The sequence below is a fragment of the Acanthochromis polyacanthus genome, chromosome 9, assembly GCF_021347895.1.
Source record: "Acanthochromis polyacanthus isolate Apoly-LR-REF ecotype Palm Island chromosome 9, KAUST_Apoly_ChrSc, whole genome shotgun sequence".
Classification (NCBI taxonomy): Eukaryota; Metazoa; Chordata; class Actinopteri; family Pomacentridae; genus Acanthochromis; species Acanthochromis polyacanthus.
The window spans coordinates 26,757,999-26,766,930 of NC_067121.1; the positions used below are offsets into that span (position 1 = coordinate 26,757,999).

The window sequence follows — 8,932 nt, forward strand, 5'->3', positions numbered from 1 at the left end:
TTCATTTTAGCTCGCTCAGGAGCCACAAAAGGCTTTATTCAACATTTTCTAAATTAACATGTCTTCACATGGAGTATGTGGCCAGACTCCTAAATATCTGTAAACACAACTGGACATGGATGTTTCACAGTAAGTGACACACACAACAGATATTACTTTCAAGAGTGATAATGTACTGAATTCTCATGTTTTTGTAGTGCATTAATGACACACACACTAAAACTGGCCGTAGGTGTGCTTTTGTTTCAGTAATTGAAACAAAACCTTACATACATCCAGTACAATCACTCTGAGGCTGCAGGAATCAGTATCATTTGTAAAATTAAGGCACAGAACCAGCATCTAGGAAAATAAACATCTTTCATCAATCATTTACTTTCCTACATATGCAATTTCAAATTTCAATTTAAAAGTCGTTCAGCTTTGTAATCAACAAAATGCTTGCCCAACATCCCTTTAACTCACACTTACTTCCAAGTCATTTAGCGCAGCGGTTTAGACTTCTGAGGTGTAATGCTGGTACAGTTTGAAAGTCCACTAAGGTCATACGGTCACATAGTCATACAGGCGCCTTAGGTGTGATATATTGGCACCACTCTGTTGATCCTCTGTCTGCAAATGGGGCATTTACGTTGTGGCAAGGCCTGGTAGCAGGTGTAGCAGCAGCATACGTGGCCGCAGTCCAACAGAATACAGTTACGTGGTTGAGTGAGGCAGATCACGCATATATTGTCCGTGTGATTGTCACCTACGGCTTCGGGACCCACAGTGACAAGCTGTCTTGGGGCTTCAGTCTGAAGTCTCTCAAATTCCCTTCTTTCCTTCTCCTGCTCCCAGCGAACTTGCAGACAGCGGTAGTAGCGTAAGCCGACCCAGACGAGGACTGCTGCCCCTGCCAAAGCAAAAGTAACAGCCAGCGTCTTCCAGCAAAAAACCTCGCTCTCTTTCTCTCCTCGCAGGGTGTCAAAGTCTCCCAAGGTCAAGAAATACTTTGAACCATTAGAAGGGGGTCGAAGATTCAGGGTGCCGTCGATGTCCAGTATCAATTCACCTACACCTGTAAGGGTTGTTCCCACCTGGAAAAGAGGTGTGTATTTACATAATTATCATTGGGATCATTTTTGGCTAATATTTGCAATAGTGGTGAGCAATAACAATATTTACATTTCGTGAACTGAATATGGATTAATTATTGAGCTACAAAAGGTAACAGTCTTAGTATCTTATCTAACAACTTACTTTGAGCATTTCTTCGATCTCCAGGTGGCCTTTGGGCTTCTGCCCACTGATGTATTGTCCCACAAGGTCAGCTAAACCAGAATTGTGCTGGTGAAACTTCTCGTAGATGACCTCCGTGTACCTTCCAGAGGCCTGCAGAGGGGACAGGACTTTGACTGCAGTTTTATCCGACCCCACTAAAAAAAGGGCGTCATGTTCACTTTTTCATGCAAGACTCGTTCATCGTCTGTCCTGCAACGGGTAGAGAGAAACAGTTAGTCCTTTTAATCTACACATATAATACAAGAAAAAGGCATTTTATCTCAAATTACTCAAGTAGCATCACTTGTACAATGGCTAATGGAAAACCTGCATTACAAACTGAGGGTTGTAGTTTGAACAGGCTACGTATGCCGTATTTATGTCATATGGAAGTAGTTAAATAGTAAATGCTAATCTGTGACTTTTCTGAAATGTTGACTGGAAAATGGAGATACTTCTGAATGCTTTGATATATCTATTTTGCTGCTGACTTATAATATGCACATGATGGAAAAGACAAACAAATATAGATACTTCCTAGCAGCCCAAGTTGAAGGTATTTAAATCTAAATTTTATTGATATGATACTGTAGTCACATTTTCAGAGACACAATCAGATTGCATTACTTTAATTGGAGCAGTTGTAGTTTATTTGTTTCCTGCACTACAGAATACCAAATAGGACATATCTGTCAATTAATAAATCAATATTTAGCATTATTTTGTTATCCTGACTTTACAGAAATTCGATATTAAATCACTTCAGTGTTCTTTTAAGTCAAAGCCACTTCAAGAACTCTGTTAAACATAAAGATTTTTGTTTGTGTAATTTACCTGAGCACACAAACACACTACAACAACAACAAAGTGTTGTTTTGCATGGCTTTGTAATACTGTAGAGTACCATTTTCTTGATCCAGTTCTCACCATCTGCGTGAATAGTCGTTCCACACCAGCCTGTGTTCTCTCAATAAAAATTTCTGTAACACGCCAGAAATTTCTTTGTGGAAGTCACTTTTCAGGGGCTCACCCTCTGGTTTAACAACTCCTACAATGTAAAAATAAACACATACAGTAAAAGAGAATAACAGGTCTGTGAAGAAATGTGCTATCAACTCTCGTCTATATTGGAAACAATGAAACTCTGATTTACCTTCGACGACGGCATACTGTAGAGACGCTCCTTGAGTCACTGTCAAAATGTCTTTAAGTTTTCTGTCTATGGTGAAGTGTGGAGCTTTCTGATAACATGACACAAAGACTGTTTGAATATTCAGTAGACAGAATTCAAGTTTTCAAATTACATGCTCGAAAGCATGTCTGTTACGGACAGCAGCCTACCAAAACAGTTGCAATGTTTTATGAGATGCAACTCAATCGCTGCAATATAACTATTCAGCCTATGATTTTTTTTAAAAAACTTTTCTTTAGCTTTTGATTTTTCTATCGAATTTTTACACAGTCTACATTTTCAGGCTTAATAAAGTCACTCTACTCAAATTATCTGAGAAGGGAAAACTGCTCTTTTTTCAAAAATCCCAATCAAAGGCATGCTGGGCACAACTTGTAATGAGGGTTTACAACTCTAATAGCTTGTAAACAACTGGGTCGGAAGATTCAGTTTTCAGAGACATTAGCACACTGAATTCTGTTCACATGTGAAAGCTAATTCCAATCCTATTTGTGGTCTTACACATCATGAAAAGCGCAAGCTGAATATGCACGATAACACTCTAAAAAGTAATTGTACAAAATTCACCACTCACGTCAATGTCTTCTACTGTCGTCCGGCTCTTCCTGTACATATAGTAGCAGATGCCTGAGAGGGCAAGGCTGGCCCCAAGACACATTGCATCTGATAAGTTCAATTCAAATCCCTCCATTTCCTCTGGATCTCCAGTCACAGCCCTGAGAGGAGACCTGAACAAACATCCAACATGTAAAAACGCCAATAAATCAACTGTCTGTAAAACTCATAGCTGGAGCCCCCTGACTGAGTGTGACGTGCTTTGATAGGTTAATAGAGTGTGTTTGGGAATGACACACAAATAACACAGAAATAGTGATACAGCTTCCAGCACTACACTGATTATCTGCCATAAATTTGCAATAAATTCTTATGTAATAATAAGGAACTGAAACATCTTTTCATTGCATTTCTGATGAAAAAAACATGCACTTTCATTTGATGCAATGTAACAGTATCATGTCAGTGATGTACGGTTTTGCTAATCAAGAGTCATTATTGTTCCCTATTTAAGTCAACACAATAACACTTAAGTCATGCTCATTGTCAATGACACAGTCCTGTGTTTAGTGAAGAAGAGACACTTACAAGCTGTGAAATACAGCAGTCTTGTCACAACTAAATTTAGAAAAAATACAGTGACTTTTACTGTCATGTTTTGTTTCGCCTAATGAGTCTGGACATACTACCAGGGCAGCAAGTCAAAAAACTTCTTGGGTTTTTCAAAAATGCCAGCCATTAATTTTTTTGAAGAAACCAATGTTAGATTTGTGGGTCAAACGTAAGCTAATGCTAATATATCAAAGGGCACAAACTGCGAGTAGGACTTGACCAAATAGAACAGCTAAAATAATTCCTAAATTTGAAACAAAAACTCCTTGATCAGTGTAACCGTAGACTGCAAACTCCAGTTAAAATAGATACCTAAATCCTTTAAGTCCAATTGCGTGTTTTGAACTGCCACAGAATATGTTCTGACATTATACTCCGATGAGATTGTTGCTGATGCCGATTGTTCATGATAAAGTTAGCAGGTAGTCGGCTAACGTTGCTAGGACAGTTGGAGACTAACAGTGACCTCTAAACGTTTTAACAAGCTAACGCTACCAAACGACATGGCCAGAAATAATATATGTATGAAGGCATATGCATCCTTATTATAAGGTACGATTAATACAAAGTCTGTTTTTTTACCTGCCAGAGAAAACAGAAAGAAAAACTAACCCTCAAGTTGACATGTTCCAGTTAACGGCGTCATCCATATCACGTGACGTAGGTGATAAAACTGTCACGTGACGAAGTGTCGGCGCATGTCAGTTGCGACCTCCGTCCAACCACGTCTACGCCGACGAGATGGCAGGAGGTGTGCGGAAAAAGTCTCCCGGTTCCCCGTCCCCGGTATGGGGAAAACTTCACACGCTGTGGCAAGACAAACATTTGGTCCTGTTCAAAACGGAATACACGTTACTGGTCGTATCGGTTTTGTGGTTCCTCGAGGTCGGGATCAATGTGTGGGTCATACAGAAAGTAGCGTGTAAGTAGCTGCGCGGCTAGTTAGCATGCTGTGGTGTTTTGTCGTTTGTCTGAACGAGTCCAAATGCTATGTGGCTAGCGTTAGCAAACCTTTAGCTTCCACTGCCACCTGTCAAAGGGAATTTACTGTCATTGCAAGACCCTTTCCGGGGTTAAATGGCATTCCTTGTTTTCAGCAACCGCTTGTTTTAAAACTGTATGCGGTTAATGGTGTGTTTTCTTTTTGGAAATACTGTTAGGAAACAATGACAACAACTTTAATATACTCACTTATACGTCTTCTATAGGGCTGCAACGTTAACAATAATACTGCCATTATCAGTTAATCATGATAGAAGTGAATTGTAATAATCATTTATACAGCACTTACCAAGAATTTTCAAATGAGGTTTTGCAAAGAACTGTTTTGCACAGGTGTAATAATGAAAGGAGTAAGAGTTTGGCTTTTTGGTTGTAGAATAATCAGTTATGTGACAACTGTTTGGACCCAGTAAAAATGTTTTTGTCATTAATTTAAAATAAGCGATACAATAAAGAATGGTATTCCATTTACAATAAGTTGAAAGATGTATGGTAAAATTATAAGCAAAGCAATATAAAAGTGACATTACTGACAGTAGTGAAAAGTAGTGAAGTAATCTTCATCATGTGTGATCGCTGTTTTATGTTGTTTACGGCAGACACTGAGATCGACTGGAAAGCCTACATGGATGAAGTGGAGGGAGTCATCAATGGTACCTACGACTACACGCAGCTTAAAGGAGACACAGGCCCTTTGGTGTGAGTTTCAAAGGCGTGTAGTGATGTAGGTCTTCCTGTCCCAGATTTCAGTGCAAGTCACCTGGATAATTTTTTGTTGTTGTTTCAGGTACCCAGCTGGATTTGTCTACATCTTCACAGCTCTCTACTACATTACCAGCCGAGGGGTTAACATCCGCCTTGGCCAGTACATATTTGCTGTTTTCTACCTCATTACACTGCTTCTTGTCTTCAGGATATATTACCGCACTAAGAAGGTCAGTTTGTTGTTAGGTGACAAATACCTCAGTATTATGAATTTTGCCACAATATACCATAAAACTGCAGCATCCTCTTGTGTGTAACTCTCCAGAAAACTTTCAATCCTGTATATACTGTACAAATGCTGTGTGCTGCCTCCTAAAGTTTACTTGTTAAAAAACTGAGCAGCATAACTTTCCTTTGTTGTCTAAATATTTCTGCATTTCCTTTTTCACAGGTTCCTCCTTATGTGTTTTTCTTTGTGTGCTGTGCATCCTATCGGATCCACTCCATCTTTGTGCTGCGACTTTTCAATGATCCAGTGGCCATGATGCTGCTGTTTGGAGCTATGAATCTTTTCATGGATGGATACTGGACCATGGGCTGCGGCCTTTACAGGCAAGTATGGACTCCTCCTTGACCCCAAAACCTGCCAGCAGGTTTGAAAGGTGTGGTGTTTATAGAATAGTCCCAAAATTACACCGCTTATCAGAACTAGAAACTGTAAAAACAGAAGGAATCCTTCTGACGATCTTTGAAGTACTCTTCTGTGACATGCTGTTCCATTAGAAACCTCAACCAAATCTAAGGTAACAATTGTGATATTTCATGAAACAGACTTTATACTAAATGTCTCATTTAAATATTTGCCAAAAATGAACAGTTTGGACCAGATTCTGTAAAAAACAAAACCTTCTGTGCTCCTTGGCACAGCAGTGGTGACATTAGAGGCTCAGCTTTGACTAACAGTCATGTGACAGAAATTTGGGGACTTTTCCGACTGACCTGAACTTCAGACTGTGCTGCTTACACAGAGCAGATAGGAAACAAATTAAAAATCTAAGTATTGAAATATGTATATATAAATTCTGTGTAAAGTAAAAAATGCTCAGAGACTGTTTGGAGTTCAGATTGTTGTTGCAACTTCTCATCTAATTGCTTCTTTAAACTAGAGTAATATATATGAAGATTTGATGTGTTTCTTTGTAAATCTTGATGCTTTACATGATGTAATTACAACTCAATCTTTCTCTCTTTCTGACAGTTTAGCAGTGTCTGTGAAAATGAACGTGCTTCTTTTTGCCCCTGGATTGCTTTTTCTCCTCCTGTCTGAGTTTGGTCTCATCAGGACAATCCCGAAGCTTTCGCTGTGTGCAGGCATACAGGTAACTATTCCCTATAATATCAAACCAGGCTCATTTGTACTGTGATGCTGTAATAATTCAGCAACGTTCATCTCTCTCTTTCTTTACCACAGCTTTTTCTGGGCCTGCCTTTCCTCCTGGAGAATCCCATCGGTTATGTGAGCCGCGCCTTTGATCTTGGCCGCCAGTTTATGTTCAAGTGGACAGTCAACTGGCGCTTCCTGCCAGAGTGGCTCTTCTTGAATCGTTACTTCCACTTACTGTTGCTGTCTGCTCACCTGCTCACACTGCTTCTGTTTGCTTTCCGCCGCTGGAAGAGGTGAGACTTTGGCGGTGCCCAGCTTATTTTGGCATTGTGACTAGAGACAAAGTGACTTAGTGCCTGCTAAAAAGGGGTTACAACCCCAACACCACAGGCTTTGGCTCAGTCAGTAGTTGATCTCGTGGACTTAAGTAAAGTTTTGTAGATTGTTGTTACTCCTTCAGGGCACCTTTTATGATTGGGTAATGGGAATATTTTAGTAGGCACTAAGTCAGTTTTTCAGTTATATACATTTTAGTCATTAAGATGCCTTTGCAAACTTTTAAAAATGAAACTTTGCTTCCCCCCCCCCCCCCTTCACAGACCACGAGAAAGCATCTTTGAGCTCCTCAAGGAACCAGGAAAGAGGAAAATCCCTGCTCAGAAAAACACTGTGGATCATATCCTTCTGTTGCATTTGAATCTTTTCCTCTCTGTAGAACATCAAGCGTAAAAGCATCCATCAGGGTTGAAAGGTGAAACTGTATGTTGTACCATTAGGTGTCAGATATAAATTTGGCTGAATTTGTCTACACAGTTTCAATCAGGGAGTCAGTGAATGTCAGTTCTGCCATCCTGGCACAATCGTTTTGTTTTGTTACACCTTAACAGATAATCTACAGATAGTGCTGGTTCTCTTCACCTCTAACTTCGTTGGGATGTGCTTCAGTCGTTCATTACATTACCAGTTCTACGTCTGGTACTTCCACACGCTGCCTTACCTGCTCTGGAGTGGGGGAGTCAAGAAGCTGGCCCACCTGCTCAGGTGAGGGGGAGGGTCAGTAGTAAACCACAAGTCCAATTTTTGATTAGCTTTAGACCTGCAGTGTTGCACATCCCTAAACACTCAATATTCCTGCATGCAGGGTCCTGATCCTAGGTCTGATCGAGCTTTCATGGAACACCTACCCCTCTACTAACAGCAGCTCAGCAGCCCTCCATGTCTGTCACTTCATCATCCTCCTTTGTCTTTGGCTGGCTCCACCTCTGCCGTCAGCTCCGACAGAAACACGGCAACAGACGCCTAACAAGGACAAACGCCACTGAGCCACAGCAGATCGGACCCAAAGTTGTATTTGGCCCTGTCAGCTGCAGATCAGCCTTCATCATCCTGCTCTCTTGGAGCTTCAGACCACTGGTACAAAGGGAGGTCACTGCGGTAGACTGTTTCAGTGAATATAATGAGCCATTCGACGCTTCTCATCTCTGCTAACTGATTAATAAGAAGGAAGCTCACAGGTGCATGCAGACATATACCTGCGTGATGAGGTGGTGTGTAGTTGTCACAAGTCATTGAAGAGATAAGAAGAGGATAATATGGATTCTCAGGTTTCATTTTCAGATATATAAAGCAAGAATGGAGCGCTAGGAGAGAGTTGCAAATGCTGTGCTGTGTGGAAAGAATTTGTTACAGGAACTATTTTCTACTTATGTTAAAACTACTCTCGTTCCATAATTGCTCCGGCCCTAATCATAATTCTTTTATATTCTGATATTGTCAAAATCTCATTTACTGGTGCTCAAATGATCTTATACATTGAACTAAGAAAGCATTGTATTAAAGAATGTGAATAATATCCCAAAGAACTAAAACCAGAAGCTTAAAATTAACTGAATATCAGACATATCCTTGATAAGCATATCTTCTGTGACATACAACAGAATTCTCCAGTACGAGGCCATTTTTTTTTAGTAGTTTTTCAATATTTTACCACAAATGTGTAAAAGTAAGCTGTAGACAATCGTGGTCACATACCTGTCTGATTTGATATGTAATTAATTCAACCTCTGGTTTGAGTGGATACACTTGTTGGCACATAAGTCGATTTAATGTGAAAATCATGCAGTAGACTGAAACAGCAAGTACTTTATGTTAAATATAGATGCCACTAAACTTTTATGTGGTGTTTCTTTCATTGTTACACATTACAACAAACAGTCAAATTC

General features: G+C 40.0%; 2 protein-coding genes across 2 annotated transcripts; one reads left to right on the forward strand and one right to left on the reverse strand.

The window, feature by feature from the left end:
• Positions 1-4,277, reverse strand: mul1a (mitochondrial E3 ubiquitin protein ligase 1a). Its single transcript, XM_022202096.2, is given in 7 exon segments — positions 1-1,076; positions 1,240-1,421; positions 1,424-1,470; positions 2,188-2,308; positions 2,414-2,501; positions 3,027-3,180; positions 4,202-4,277. Coding segments are annotated over 6 exon segments (1,059 nt in total). The 5' UTR covers positions 3,144-3,180; positions 4,202-4,277; the 3' UTR covers positions 1-572.
• A 27-nt stretch (positions 4,278-4,304) lies between these two features.
• alg3 (ALG3 alpha-1,3- mannosyltransferase) lies at positions 4,305-8,885 on the forward strand. Its single transcript, XM_051953444.1, has 9 exons — positions 4,305-4,541; positions 5,221-5,320; positions 5,409-5,556; positions 5,778-5,938; positions 6,585-6,705; positions 6,798-7,003; positions 7,310-7,385; positions 7,606-7,751; positions 7,852-8,885. The coding sequence occupies exons 1-9, from the start codon at positions 4,361-4,363 to the stop codon at positions 8,030-8,032; spliced, it is 1,320 nt and encodes a 439-aa protein (XP_051809404.1). The 5' UTR covers positions 4,305-4,360; the 3' UTR covers positions 8,033-8,885.
• Positions 8,886-8,932: the final 47 nt, after the last annotated feature.